This window comes from Prionailurus viverrinus, chromosome B2 (genome assembly GCF_022837055.1).
Source record: "Prionailurus viverrinus isolate Anna chromosome B2, UM_Priviv_1.0, whole genome shotgun sequence".
In the NCBI taxonomy this organism is placed as follows: domain Eukaryota; kingdom Metazoa; phylum Chordata; class Mammalia; order Carnivora; family Felidae; genus Prionailurus; species Prionailurus viverrinus.
The window spans coordinates 87,696,887-87,713,191 of NC_062565.1; the positions used below are offsets into that span (position 1 = coordinate 87,696,887).

At 36.0% G+C, this 16,305-nt stretch overlaps 1 protein-coding gene across 2 annotated transcripts in view; it reads right to left on the reverse strand.

Annotated features, from left to right (window-relative positions):
• Positions 1 to 242: 242 nt before the first annotated feature.
• MMS22L (MMS22 like, DNA repair protein) overlaps positions 243 to 16,305 on the reverse strand; it is a 128,916-nt gene continuing 112,853 nt past the window's right edge. For both annotated transcript variants that reach the window (XM_047859195.1, XM_047859194.1), the window contains exons 23-25: positions 6,916 to 7,012; positions 5,153 to 5,320; positions 243 to 4,421 (exon numbers count right to left, since the gene is read on the reverse strand). In XM_047859195.1, the coding sequence (XP_047715151.1) occupies positions 4,340 to 4,421; positions 5,153 to 5,320; positions 6,916 to 7,012 (347 nt within the window). In that variant the 3' untranslated portion in view covers positions 243 to 4,339. The remainder of the gene's footprint in view (positions 4,422 to 5,152; positions 5,321 to 6,915; positions 7,013 to 16,305) is intronic.

The window sequence follows — 16,305 nt, forward strand, 5'->3', positions numbered from 1 at the left end:
TAGATTCTTAATAACAAAATACCAATTTGGTTATGATTAGGATATTTTTCTCGTTAGGTTACGATTAAGATATTTTTCTTCCTTTTTCTTCATGTTTTCTTCAAAGTTTAACCCCATGTATACTGTATACCTTTCAACTGTTGAAATGACTAAAAAACTTTGTTTTGCCACAGAATATTAAAACAGGAACAACATAGAAATTATTCTTCCAAGTAATATGGTTCATTTTTATTTTGGTTTTCAAATAATCTTTCATAAAAAAGGAAGTGTAATAATCATGGATGAAGTATAAACTAAATATATACATTTAAAAAATTATTATATGCACAATTAACTTATCAATATACAATAAGGCCCAGCATTTTCTGAAAACACAATTCACAAATGCAATAAATGCTATAAACTGGATAACTACTAGCACACCAAAAACTTTAATAAGCAGAAGTTATTCAATTCCAATCATGTAGTACTTATTTTGGTAATCTTAGCAATATAGATTATCACTGAATCAAAGTACAAATCTTATATCTTATTAAATATGTGAAAAAATATGCTACTTTGCTAGCTTCCCAAACCAACTGTCTCAAGCAAACAAAACATGGTATTTATATTGGCATGCTATGTACTTGACTGACAAGGCAGTATTTTTAACCCTAGGAGGAGAAGGCAGGAGAAGAGCTTTTGGAAAAATGTAAGGTTTACATAAAATCTATAGGATTGAGGGAAGACAGGTTTCCTAGAGGCTTTTCCCAACTGCAGAAACTTGTCAAATTTTTATAGAACAGATAATTTTAACAAAGGGATGTAAAAATAAAAGCTGTCAAAGATTCTGTTAAAGTACACGTAATTCTTTAAGAACAAAATAGTTTTAAAAATTTGTGATGAAGCATGAAAGAAAATAATAATGGGTAAAGAGCACACACACAGGCTACAGGTAAGTTTTGTTTTTGTTTTTGTTTTTAATATAGATGCCCAGGTAGAAAAAGTCAAATAGGCTTAAGAAAAAATATGCTAGGAATAGGTAAAGATACAAAAGTTTTAAACTAAGAAACTCTTCTAATGCAAATGAAGTCAATACTAAAAGATTTCTGTACAGAGATCATACTCCATGTTTTTTACTCCCCCATGAAAACCTAATTAAATGTTCAATTAAAATTTAAATCATAACCAAATCTGAATGTCTAATAAAGTCCTTTCTACCACTCTGTTGTCCTTCAATCATCTCTTTTATATTCCATCTGATATTTTACAGAAATTATTTGACTGGAATACTTATATTTTAACTGTCTTCCTACTTAAGTGTCTTAAGGCTAGGTTTCTATAGAAAGGGTAGTATTCTCTCCTGGCAAGCTGAATGAAGCTCAGAGTGCAGAATGAACATGGCATTCAGATGTCTAAGGCAGTCTAGTCTCCTGTGTGAGTTAAGTTTGCATAGAAAAGGTAGAGTCGGATGGCAGAAAGTCTCCTGAAGAGTCTGAATGTCAGCTTATTGACACTGGCAAGTAACTGGAGGTCCTTGAGCAGAAAAGTAACAGGAAGAAAGGATTATTTTAGCAACACTAATGCCAGAACTGTGTGAGGATGAATTACAGGGAAGAAGATCAGAGATAAGGAGGTAAGAAGATCAATAGAGCACAGTAGGAAAGACAGTTGGGGTGTACAGGATGGAAAAAAGAAAAAAATACCAAGAGCCTGTACAGGTGATCACCTGAAAGTGGGGGACATGTAAGAATCCAAGATGCTTCTGAAGTTTCAAGGCTAAATAACTTGTGAAAACAGTGTATTCCCTGGGTAGAAAAGGCAGCAGCTAGTTGAAAATAATTGACAAGTGCAGCTTGACATGTTGCCTTGAGATTTCAGGAGGATCCAACTAGAGGGGTTTAGAGAGAAATTAGCACTAGAAATAGACTTCAGAGATGAAATTATGAGCTAGTGTTCGCAGTTCACTACTAGAAGAATGTTATGACGGAGCAAGTGAAGAGCCACATCTCACCACTGGGGACCGGAAAGGAGAACATGAGGGTTCTTTCAAAGTACAGTATGTAGGGAGGAGGAGTATCACCAAGGAAGGGTTGAGAAGATGAAGGAAAACACAGATGTCAGGCCAAAGGACATGAGAAATGAGAATGTACTCTCAGACTGCACCAAAAGAGAACGGCTTACAATAGAGAGAGAGAAGCAGCAGCCCCACAGAGTACAGGTTCTTTAGGGGTAAATACATATTAAGGAAGCAGGAATAAGGTATTTACTCTAAGTCTGGGAATAGAAAAAAGGTAAGATTATCCTATTAAGTGAAGGGTCTGTGAAGATTTTCAAGAAAATGAACTGAGTCATACATTTTTTTTTCTTCAATTAAAAACACACTTCAACACATGTATTTACACATATGTGTTGTCACAGATTGTTTTTTTTTTTGTTATGGATTTTTAAAGTATAAACTATTTATTCTTAGCATCTATAGACATATGCCCTAATGCATGATTCAGCAGTGGCTTTTCTCATCTCTTAAAAGTTTCATATTCTAAGGAACATGATTCTCAAAGCTATCTTATTAATCCTATTTTGGAAATAAAAATATATATACACATAAATAACTTCTTTAAAAGCATCACCTTAAACAGATGTACGCTTCATTTGCTGAAACCTGCAAAGCAATACATTAAGTTTAGTAAGTCACTACGATAATGAAAAACTCATTGCTTTAAAGTCTACTAAGTAACCTTAACAAGGCTTTTATTCATTCCATTTGTTGAAGTACTAATAGCTGATCTGGCAGGGGGATAAACTATTTGTATGTTGTGAAAACAACAGATACACCTTTAGACTTCACACATTACAGTAAGGACAGCATTAACAAGTATAGTTCGCTGACTGCAATACACTTCATCTTTAAAGATACTTCTTGAGTTAGAAAAGGAGGAATAGAAGAACCATGATAAAGACTAGAGTCCCAAGAAGGAAACAGTAAGTTATTGCAAAGTTAGCAAACATGATGTGTAAGAAAAAATTTGAAGAAAAAAAACGGGGGGGGGGGGTGGGGGTCCCAAGGGGGGTGCTCATTCATCTAGGACCTATTAGAGAAAAAGGGACAAAATTGAGAGGTGTTCATTACCTTTGGGCATGAATGATTAGTAATCATGTCTGCACACCTCAAATAGAATGTATGTCACCAATACATTCACATACATTATCCCCTGATTCTTACTAGGACACCGTGAAAAAGAAAAAGGATTAGTATTCTTTTTTTCTCCATGAAGAAACTGAGGCTCAGCAAGGTTAAGTGACTTGCTCAGGTTTACAAAGCAGAGCTGGCTTTGAGACCTAGGTGGGTTCCCAACACTAGGACTGGAGTTCTTTCACCAAGTAAAGCTCACCACAAAAAGGAGACAAGGATAAGAGCCCAACTGGTAAAATAAAAATCTGGATGAAATAAAGAGTTGAGACACAATAGCTGCTAAAGGAAACTAAACTGGTTCCTTGTAAACATAATGTAAGATGCTAAATTATAAAAGGCTCTAATTGATGAGGAGATAAATGGGCTGAGTTCTCAGAAATCTTCTGTTAATAATGTAACCTGAAGATTTTTTTAGATGTTATTTTCTCTTTTCTTAAAGGGTCTTATTTATCCTCCTCCTGATAGAGGTCTTTTAATAAATTCCCCAAAAGAAGGACGACTAAAGAAAAAAATCTGGCAACTGTTGGGACCTAAGCATAAACACTGTTGGCTTAAGTTTTAAAACATTTTATATACTATCTGTATATTCATTTAGCCAGACTCAGCCTCATTCCTCACAGAGCTAAGTGTGTTGGGCATTTATTAACTTGCCTTAGACACAGTATAACAAAAGATGACAAACATACAATCCCACCTCCTGAACCCCCCTTTCCCCAAAACTAGCACAGAACAGCCAGGTAATGTTAAAAAACACAAAATAAAAGAAAACAAAAAAACACCCACATCATATTAAAACATATAAGAAACAAAACAAATCACTTACAAGACAGAAAGTCACATTACAGTGAAAAGTTCCTGTATTGACTGGTGCAAATCTACTTAACAGACATACACATGTAACACTCACAGTTAGAAAAGGTTCCTTTAAGTTAGTTTAACTAAAAACTCTTCAAAAGAGAATGCAATTCTGCCAAGTTCCAAAGGTCCTATAATATATTTAATTAACCTTTATTTCCTTACTTATGTACCTTATACTTACAGGTATGTAAGAAAAAAATCCTAGAAAGAATTTTTAACAGAACATCACACAATTAAAAGTATGAATCAGAATGGTGCAAAGCGGCTTCAGATAGTTATAATAGAGAAGGCAAATCACAAAATATGTTAGGTATTATCACTCTCCAGTCTCTGCATTTCATCTTGTCCCACTTGTCCTAGGTGAGATAAAAGTTTGCTATAGGCTTCCCTGTTTAAGAAAAAAGAAAAGATGTAGATACATTTATTACCTTTTCCACTACTTTTCGTTTTAAGTATTTACAAACTGAGCCTACCTGAGTGTCTGTCTACACGCACACACACTCACACAATATGACTAAAATACTTTGATTCTTTAACAAACTTGGGACATATGACTTGTCATGAGTGCTGACTCCTCTAAAACAACCTCTTTAGGAACTACAGGTCTATTTCCATGATGTTACATTATGTTACACAGTCCAGCACAACCTGAAACTGGGTTGTAAGCCTATAAGAAAAAAAGTCCTATTACTTATTTTTGACCAAAAACCGTATTATTTAATTGGGTCACACACCTTACTCACTGGATACACATGAAGCAGTTGTTTCAGTACATCAAGGCATCCCTCAAAGGGCAGATAATGCCACCATGGATTTTAAGTGTTATAGTCTTCATAGGGCATCCAGCAACACATCTGAGGCTCTAAAGTCCACCTCCCAATGAGGAACACTGAATGTGTTTTGAGCAATAGTAGCACTGATGAAACACAGAGCTTTCAAAGGTGGTCACTTTGAAAAGAACTGTATGTGAATTGCGATGTGTCAATCATAGTATGGAAACATTTGTCAACTCCAACATACCCCAAATTTTTAGGAATGGGAAAATAAACCATTTCTAGGAAATGAATTTAAATTTTATAATCGTTGCCCAAAAGAATGTAATAAGATTTTCAAACATACCTTTGTGCGATATTTCTGCCAAGGCCCCATTTCCGCTCTGAATCCTTCAGAGACTGAGTGAGGGTAGAAAGCAAATGGATAACAACCTGCTGGTCCAATGCTGCTACTGTTTCTAAAATGCTGTAAATCTGATTATCGTACCTCGTACCATAATCCTGGATAAAATGCCTGAAAGTAAATCAAGTTGCAAAGGATTACTTCTGGGGAAGTTCCCAGGGCTGGTATCTATATAACAATTAGCTGTAACCTGAACGCAAGAAAGATCATTTCATGTAAGATTACCTTAAGAATCTAGATGCCCTATGAAGACTTAAGGACAGAAATGGCCTATTTCAGCGTGAGCTATGCATGACCAGAACCACGGCACTGGTAGGAAGAGGGAAGGGTTGGAACCTGAGAAGGGAGAATAAGGGGGGAAATCTAGTCCCAGGGACTTTGCTGCTATTCTCTGCATGTCAGAATCTGAGCGGTAAGGATGTAGAAAAAAATGAGTCCAGCTTCCTAGGTATTTCTTAGTTCATCGTATTTCTAAATAGATCAAACAATATTTTTATGAGAAAAACAAGTTACTCATAATACATATTTTTACATTCCTTAACTGGAGATTTTAGACCCAGAGGAGGCCTTTATAAAAAATTATATGTTTTAACCCTAAAATTTCCACTCTCTCCCCAACAAAAAAAAGTCACCTAGCTTAATACGTTGCACATAACAAACATGCAATCTTCCTCGTTCATATAAAATCCTTTCTCCCTTATTAGGGTTTTATTTATTCTTGAGACAGAGACAGAGCATGAACAGGGGAGGGGCAGAGAGAGGGGGAGACACAGAATCTGAAACAGGCTCTAGGCTCTGAGCTGTCAGCACAGAGCCTGACACGGGGCTCGAACCCATGAACTGTGAGATCATGACCAGAGCCAAAGTCGGACGCTTAACCGACTGAGCCACCCAGGCGCCCCTAGGGTTTTATAATTCTTACAAAGCCACTATTTATTTCATGTGATCCCAACTTAAATAAATTGTAAACAGCTGATGAGTGCCAATTATGTGAGGAGAAAACGAACTGAGGAATCAAAGAGCCAACACTGAAGAAAATGGACCCACATTATTTCTCATGGCAGTGTTAGGGCAGAGATACATATATTAAAAGGAACTGGTAGAAATTGTGAAAAAGAAATATTTAAAAATACTGCCCAAACAGAAAGCACAAGATTCTAGAGGAGGCAAGGCAGGAAACAACAATAAAACACAGAATGTTACAACAACACAAAACACAGAAAATGTTCCTCCCGTTGCATTACTGTTCTTGGGAACTAACAGCAGGTCTACTCTTATACAGTCCATGCTTCACAACTGAAATACAATGAAGCTTTCTGGGTCTATAGTATCTACAGCAAGTGAAACAACCAGTCATGTGTACTTCTACACTGGATCCTGAGTAACATGTGTAGCAGCTCTGAGGGCCTGTGCACCTGTCATCATGACCCACATATCCTGACTTTTTTCTCTTAAATACATGCAGGAGTCTTCTTCATCCAATTCTCAGGTAATTTGAAGTCAGCTCACTTGTCTTCCTCCCTGGCACTTTTGTCTTTTTAATAAAACAACACAGTGTAACAAAACCACTGCCAAAAATATAATAATTGAAATACTATAACAAGTAGTAACACATTATGTTTTGGATAATTAGTTATTTAAAAAACATGTTGGCTGTCAAATGGCTGGCAATAGTCCCCTTGCCAGTTGGCGTATTTTCCAGTTACCTAAACACAGAAGTCAGCTGGGCGGCGGGTTCTCCTTCTGACCCCACTTGGCAGGCTTTTACCATGTATTGCAGGTTCTCTGTGGCCAGCCTTTTCACTAGGAGGAAAAATTATAGCATCACACACTGTGTCTGAATTGACCATCTGGATCCTCATTTTTATGAACACTCTTAATTTAGAGAAATATGTTGTTTTCTTAAAGTTTGTACAGTTTTGTTATTTTTCAAAATGAAATAGTTCTGAGTTTTTGGTTTGTTCTAAAGTTCTATCTCCTTATCTCCCATTCTAAGAAAATATAAAAACCTTAAGAGTTTATTTTTTACACTCTTAAAACTGAAAAAATAAATGTAAAGATAGGCCTTTTAGAAAGACCCCATATTCAAAAACATTCTATCATCCTCATCCTGCAAGTAGTTACATGCTGACAAAAGATAGCTTTTAATCATTCAGCTGATTTACAGACAAGCAGATTTATTTTTTTAAAATTCATAGGCATATTCCTCCCTCCTACTCACTAACAAATTAGAAACCACCAATTTACCTTCACTTAAAATTAGCCAAAGATGTGTGTGTGTGTATGTGTATAAATCAACTGTGATGCTATCGTTCTTTCAAAAAAGACAGTGAAGTTATAAAAAGAACATTTGTATTCTTTAAATATTTAACCAAATCCTTTAAAATTGTGCATTTGTATGTAAAATTGGAAAAATATCAAGAAAGAAAATAGAAAATTTAGTATGTTCCAAATGCTATTAAATTTTTGTTGTGTTGTTTTTGGCACATCTAATATAAATAGCTGGGAAAAAAGCACTCTAAGAATAAAAATTTCAGAAGCTCTAATCCATTATAGCAGGAGCACAAAAGAGGACACATATGAACTTAAGTTAATCACATGTACTTAGTAATGTTCTCTATGGTATGAGGGTGGTGGATAAAGAAGATATCGCACACTTGTCTTCACTGAACAAATAACTCCTCATATTAGATACAATTCTGAAATCAGTATAATTCATTCTTAAAAGACATTTTCTTGAAAAACAACCCCCAAAAGCTCTTCTGTGGATAAAGTACCAGAATACGAAGAAACAGTCTTCACAGAAAACATTAAGCATTGATTTAAAAAGAAAAAAAAAAAGCTTTATTGAAGTGCAATTCACTTATCATCAAAACCAACCTATTAAGGTATACAATTCACTGGATTTTAGTATATTCACAGAGTTGAGAAGGCATCCCGACTGTCTAATTTAAGAACAACTTCATCACCTCCCCCGAAAACCTTATACCCCTTAACAGTCACATTCTCCTATTTCTTCCTCCCCCAGCCCCTGGCAACCACGAATCTACTTTTGTCTTCATGGATTTGACTTCTCTGGAAATTTCATATACATACGATCATACACCACATGGTCTTCTCTGACTGCCTTTTTACTTAGCATTATGTTTTAAGGTTCATCCATGTTGTAGAATGTGTACTTTATTTCTTTTGACGGTCAAATAATATTCCACTGTATAGAGATACCCCATGTTGTTTATCCATGCATTAGTTGCTGCACAATTGGGTTGTTTGCATTTTGAAGCTATTATGAATCAAGCTTCTGTGGATATCAGCGTACAGTTGTGTTTTAAAAAAAATATTTGCCATCTTGGTTTATTTAACTGAACTGAACTTTTTAAAAAGCTGGGTTTTTTTTCAGTTTTTCTTTACATTAACAGCTTTACTCGCTTAACACGTACAATTCCATGTTTTTAGTATATTTGCAGAATTGTGCAACCATCACTACAATGTTAGAATATTTACTATGCAAAGAAACCTGACACTCTTTAGCTACCACTCCCTATTTTCTGATATACCCTAAAAGCAAACACAAATCTACTTTCTGTCTCTATCGATTTAATATTCTGGGCATTTCATACAAATGGAATCATACAATATGTGGTCTTTTGTAACTGGCTTCTTTCACTTAAAATAATGTTTTCAAAGTTCATCCATGTTGTATAGCATGCAGCAGGACTTAATTCCTTTTTATGGCCAAATAATATTCCACTGTGTGGCTGTATCACATTAAAAAAAAATCTGTCAGTTGACAGTCTACCTTTTGGCTACTATGAAAAATAAATTGCTATAAATACGAATATACAAGTTTCTGTGTGGATATATGTTTTCATTAGTCCTGGGTTCATACCTAGGAGTGACATTGCTAGGTCACATTGTAACTCTATGTTTAACGATCTAAGGAATGACTGGACTATTTTCCCTAGTGGCTACACCATTTTATAGTCTCAATAGCAGTAACTAGGGGTTCTGATTTCTTCTCCATGTTTTCACCAAACTTTGTTATTATCTGACTTTTTCATAATACCCAACTTAGTGGTATCTCACTGTGGTTTTGATTTGCATTTCCCTGATGACTAATCGTGTCGAGCACCTTTTCAGGTGCTTATTAGCCATTTGTTTATATTCTTTGGAAAAATGTCTATTCAAATCCTTTGCCTATTTTTTTTGAAAGTTTATTTTTTTGAGTTAGAGGACAAGAGAGAGAATCTAATTTTTTGACTTAGAGGACTGCGCTGCACTGACAGCGCAGAGCCCGACACAGGACTTGATCCCATGACCCATGGGATCATGACCTGAGCTGAAATCAAGAGTCAGATGCAATAACCCACCAAGCCACCCAGGCGTCCCCCTTTGCCTATATAAAAAAATTTTTTATTACTGAGTTGTAACAGTTCTTTATATATTCCAAGTAAAAGTTCCTTATCCTATAAATGATTTGCAACTCTCATTCTGGGAACCTTCTTTTCACTTTTTTGATTGTCCTTTGAAGCATGAAAGTTTTAAATTTTTTAAGTTTTCTTTTTAATGGGTTATTTATTTTTGAGAGAGAGAGAGAGATAGAGAGTGAGCAGGGGAGGAGCAGACAGAGAGGGAGACAGAATCTGAAGCAGGCTCTGTGCTGACAACACAGAGCCCAACGTGGGACTTGAACTCACAAACTATATAGATCATGACCTGAGCCTAAATCAAAAATTGGACACTTAACTGAGTGATCCAGGTACCTGAAAAGTTTTTAATTCTGATTAGTCCAATTTATGTCTCTCTTGCCTTGTACTTTTGTTGTACCTAACAACTCATTGCCAAATCCAGGTCATGAAGATTTACTAGTTTGCTTTTTCTACGAGTTTTATAGTTTTATCTCAGCCATTTAGGTCCATGATCTATTTGGAGTTAATTTTTGCGTATGGCGTGAAATAAAGGTATAACTTCATTTTTTTGCATGTGGATATGTGTTTGACTTAGCACAAGTTGTTGAAATACTTGTTTTCTCCCGAATGAATCATCTTGGCACCTTTGTCAAAAAAATCAGTTGACCACAGACCTTTGGGTTTATTTCTGGACTTCCGATTCTAATCCACTGATCTATGTCTATCTTTACGTCAATACCACACTGTCTTGATCACTGTTGTTTTGTACTAAGTTTTGAAATTGGAAAGTATAAATCTTCCAATTTTGTTCTTTTTTCAATATTGTTTCAACTATTCTGGAGTTACACTGAATTTGTAGACCAATTTGGGGAATACTACTATCTTAACAATATTACTTCTTCAGATACATGAAATGGGTGTTTTTTCCCATTTATTTAGATATTCTCTAGTTTCTTTCAACAATGTTTGGTATTTTTCAGATCTTAAGCTTGTATTTCCCTTTTCTTAAATTTATTCTTAGTTGTTTTTTTTAATTGTAAATGGAAATGTAAATGGAATCATTTTCTTAATTTCATTTTTAGATTTTCATTGAGAGTATATAGAAATAAAATGAATTTTTGTGTCTTGATTTTGTATCCTACAACCTTGCTTAACTTGTTTATAAGTTCTAATAGCTTTTTAGTGGTGTGCTTAGGATTTTGTATATACAAGATCAAATCATCTACAGATAGGGTTAATTTTACCTTTTTTCCAAGCTAGATGCCTTTAATTTATTTTTCTTGCCCTGACTAGGACTTCCAGTACAATGTTGAATAGAAGTAGCAAGAGTGAACATCCTTGTCTTATTCCTAATCTTAGGGGGAAAGCATATAATCTTCCACCATTAAGGATGATGTTAGCTCTAAGATTTTCATAGATGTCCTTCATCAGATTGAAGAGGTTATCTCTAGTCCCAGTCTGTCATTATGTAATGCCTTTTTTTTTTTTTTTAAGTTTATTTACTTACTTGGAGAGAGAGAGAGAGGGAGAGAGCGAGCTGGGGAGGGGCAGAGAGAGAGAGAGAGAGAGAGGGAGGGAATCCCAAGCAGGCATCACACTGCCAGAGCAGAACCTGATGCAAGACTCAAACTCACGAACTGTGAGATCATGACCTGAAATGTAGAGTCGATGCTTAACTGACTGAGCCACCCAGGCACCCCACATACATGTAACTTTTATATTCATTGCTCTTGTTCTTTTTTTCTAATCATTTGCTTTTATTCTGCCTTTTCTGAAGGGTTTAATTGAGGATTTTTTGATTCCATTTTTTTCTCTTTTCTTAGTATAATCAAATACACTTATTCAAAAAATTTTTTTTAGTGGTTGCCTCAGAGTTTGTAGCATACAACTAATCCAAGTCTACTTTCAAATAGCACTGCATTCCTTCAGGGGTGGTACAGGTGCCTTTTAACACAGTATTCCAAATTCCTCTCTCCCAATCCTCAGAATAATGCTGTCATTCAGTTTGCTTTCTGTAAGGTATAATCACCAATTATTATTTTGAAAAAAGAAACAATTTATTAGATCATTTAAGTGGAGAGACAGATTCAGAGAATCACAGCTTACGAGGACCAGGAGCTGACACTGGAAGAAATATTTACACTGCATTTGACAAACTGCTCTATGCTCAGTTTTGGGGGCAACAGTTTGCTCTATGACCTCAATTCCCTGATGCATCTAAGAAGAGTTGTTTTTCAGTCTGATAAGATTTGTTTCTTGTTGTGAGGGTGAGAATGAGAACTTCTAAGCTCTTTACACAACAAAAATCCTCCAGCTCTTACTACTGAACTCTTTCTCCCTTCATTTCTGTTTTTCCCTCCTATATTTTGGTGCCCTTTTGTTAAGTGCACGTTTATAAGTTGTTAAATACAGTGATCCTTTATCACTATAAAACATCTCTATTTCTAGTAACAATTTTTTGGCCTAGCTTTCCATAGCTACAGTTTGCATGATGTAGTTTTTTTATCCTTTTATTATTTCAGTATTTGAATCTAAAGTGTTTCCTGTAGATAGGATAGAATTAGATCTTTTTATATTTTCATTCCAATGATCTCTACTTTTGATTAGTTTGTTCACTCCTTTCACAACTACTGTTACTGTTGCTATAGATGGATTTATATTAGTCATTTTACCTTTTGTTTTCTAAATGTCTTGCGTTTTTTGCTCTTCTAATCTCCTTTACTGCTCTCTTTTCGTATTACATGAATATTTTAAAACTTAGCATTTTAATTTCTTTAATGATTTTTCATTAGTTTTGAATTATTTCCTTAGTAGTTGCTCTAGGCATATCATGCATATCTTATCAGAGCTTCCGATTTACATGAATTCAGTGAAATACAGAAACATTATTCTTACATAACTCTATTCCCCTCCCCCTTTGTTGTGGTATTATTTTTTTTAATGTTTATTTATTTTGAGACAGAAGGGGAGGGAGAGAGAGAGAGAGCGAGCAAGAATGTGCATGTGAGCAGGGGAAGGGCAGAGAGGGAGGGAGAGAATCCCAAGCAGTCTCCATACTCTACACAGAACCCGATGCAGGGCTCAAACTCACATGATCTGAGCTGAAATCAAGAGTTGGATGCTTAGTAGAATGAACCACCCAGGCACCACTGTGGTATTATTTTTATACATATTCCCGTTGCAAATGTTACAAACCCAACAATACATAATTTTTTGTCTTTCATAGTTTTTATTTTATATAATTTTGTCTTTCAAAGAAGCTAAAGGAGAAGAAAGGAAGAAGAGGAAAGGAAAGCAGGTATATATTTAAGCTTTTGCTATATTAACCTTGTTGATCATCCCTAATTCTCTTCATAATTGTTTCTATTTGAGTTATTATCTGGAGTCATTTTCTTAGACCAATATAGCTTTGCTCCCACCACCTCCTTTGTACTGTTACTGGTAAATATGCTGCACTTCTATATGTTATAGACCCAATAATACATTATATATCATTTTTTTAATATTTCATTTTATTCATTTGCTTTTTAAACCCATTAAGGGAATAAAGATAAAGAAATATACACTTATACTTTTATAGTTACATATTGCTTTACTGGTGTTATTCCTGTGTGAGGTCACTTAACTTTCATTCTGTAGAACTTTTTTTTCTTTTTAATTTTTTTCTAATGTTTATTTTTGAGAGAGAGTGACAGACTGTAAGCAGGGGAGGGGCAGGGAGAGAGGGAGACAGAGAATCCAAAGCAGGTTCCAGGTACTGAGCTGTCAGCACAGAGCCTGACGTGGGGCTCGAACCCCAAGACGTGGGTCAGCCCCAAGATCATGACCTGAGCTGAAGTCGGCCACTTAACCGACTGAGCCCCCATGAACTTCCTTCCTTTCTTATAAGGCTAGTCCACTAGCAATAAATTCTCTCAGTTTTTATCTGGGGATATTTTTATTTTATCTTCACTTTTGAAAGGTAATGGTTTTACAGAATATAGTATTCTTGGTTGAGAATTTTTTCTTTGATCACTAAGTGTGATCCCACTGCCTCTGACCTCCATTAATTCTGCTGAGAAGTTAGCTGTTGACCTAACTGGGGTTCTGTGGTAAGCGATGAGTCTTTCTTCTCTTGATGCTTTAAAATTTTTCTCCTTGCCTTTGGCTTCCAGTATTTTTACTCTGATGCATCTTATTGTGGAACTTTTTGAATTTATCCTATTTGGAATTAGGGCCGCCTGGGTGGCTCAGTCAGTTAAGCGTCTGACTGTAGCTCAGGTCATGATCTCACTCATGGTTTGTGGCTTTGAGCCCCATGTCAGGCTCTGTGCTCACAGTGTGGAGCCTGGAGCCTGCCTCAGATTCTGTGTCTCCCTATCCCTCTGCCCCTTCCCTGTTCGGCTTTCTGTCTCTCAAAAATAAACATTAAAAAAAATTATCCTATTTGGAATTAGCTGAGCTTCCGGAATGTATAGGTTATTGTTCATTAATAAATTCAGGAAATCTTTAGCCATTATTTCTTCAAATATTTTTTTCTGTACTTTTCTGTCCTCTTCTGGGTTATATGTATCATGGTGCACTTAATGGTATCCCACATTTCCCTAAAGCTCTGTTCATTTTTCTTCATTCTTTTTTTTCAAATTGCATCATCTCTTGTCATCTATCTTCAAGTTTGCTAATTCTTTCTTCTGCTAATTCAGATCCAGTAACAAGCCCCTCAAGTGAATTTTTCAGTTCAGTTCTTGTACTTTTAAACTTCATAATTTCCTTTTGGTTCTTTTTTTGGTTAACTTCTGTCTCGGTACCGATATTCTCTATTTGATGTGACAATGTCATCATACCTACCTTTACTTTGTTAATCATGCTTTCCTGGAATTCTTTCAACATACTTATAATGGCTACTTTGAAGTCTGCCTATTAAGTCCAGTATCTGATTGCTCTCACTGGCAGTTTCTGCTGCCTGCTTTTTTCCCCAGTGTATGGATCATATTTCTGTCTTTTTGCAGTCTTGGAATTTTTATGTTGCTGAAAACTGGACATTTTTTAGTGAGGTGTACTTCTTCCCTCTTCCACAATGGTCCCCAGTGTGAAGCTTCTAACATTGCTCCTCAGGTGGTATAACCTCGGGTAGGCCCACAGTCTCCATTCTAAGACAGTGGTTTTGACAGGGCTCTGTCTCTTTCTCTGACCACACTCAACTGTTAAGTTCCACTAATCAAAGCTGATTGCTCTATTGTTTCCTATAATGCCCAGGGACATATATTGTCTTATAGACTGATCTCATCAAGTTCAGGCTGTTTTAAAGGGATTTCTGTGGTGTTTGAGATTCTGATCCAAGGGTTCCTTCCAGCGGTCTCTTTCACCAATTCTCTCACCAAACTAGATGGTCTACAGATTAGCCTATATACCCAATGATTCTATTATTCTCCTACCTATTGCCTATCACCACAACTCCATTATTTTTGATAGAACCCTATGGTTGAACTTTTTCCACACTCATTTGCAAATGAAGTTAGTTCCTTTGGGACTGATTGAGATCTGATCTCTGTTCTATGCTCAGCTTCTCCTCCCTCTACTTCTCCACCAGATAACATCTCAGATGCAGGGCTCTGGTGATGGGGACAGGGACAATGGTGCTACTTCTGAGTGACATATCCACTTTAGGAGCTGAGTGCTTGTGGGAGGAGAGGCAGCAGTCCCAGGGACCCTCAGTTTGCTTCTCTTGGCAGGGAATTCACACATTTAAGCTGTGGCAAGGCTGACTGGTACCCCAGGAACAGAATGGAGGGCCCACTTCTTAGCCACAATTGCCTGGAATATAACTTTAGCATCAGGTAGCTTGGGGGCAAGATGAGAAATACTGATATTCTGCCTCTCATAGGAGGACAGCCCTCCTACTGGGAGCCGGGGAGAGAAGAAGCCCTATGTTCTTGGATTTACTAGTCTGGAGTAGAGTTTCTGTCTTACTGCGCTGGGGGAATAAAGAAAGGAGTGGTCTTCCTTCAAATACCACAGACTCCTGATGTTTCTGATTTTCTTAAACAAATGTTTAGTTTAGTTAAAGTTTAGTTAGTTAAACTTTAGTTAAAGTTTTTCTTAAACAAATGTTTAGTTTAGTTAAAGTTTAGTTAGTTAGTTTAGTTAGTTAGTTTAGTTAGTTAGTTTTTCTTAAACAAATGTTTAGTTAAAGTTTAGTTAGTTAAACTTTAGTTAAAGTTTCAGATTTTCTTAAACAAATGTTTCTCCATTTGCTCTACTCTTAGGACTATTTCGAGAAAATTTAGATACTTTCTTTTAAATAATTTTCATCAGTTTTGCTGGGGAGTGGGTCAGCAGAACTCCTTATGTTATTGTGCCAGAAGTGGAGTTCTTTCGGCGCTTGAGTACAGGTTTTTGAGTGGACGTATGTTTAAAATGCTCTTGGGCATATACCTAGGAGTGGACTTGCTGAGTCATGTAGTAAGACTAACTTTCTATGATTTTACAAATTATTCTTTTAAGCAGTGAGGCTACAAGGAGAGTCAGAGAGAATTTTCTCACAGCCAAAATCTGTTTAATACTACCTCCTCAGGTTACAAAGACAGCAATGCAGAGACTGCGAATTCTGTATTCTACCCATGTCAAACATGTGATGCACTCACTAGCTAGATGTGAGCAGCAAAATTCACCTCCACACTCTAGCCTCCTTCCTGATAATTATTACTA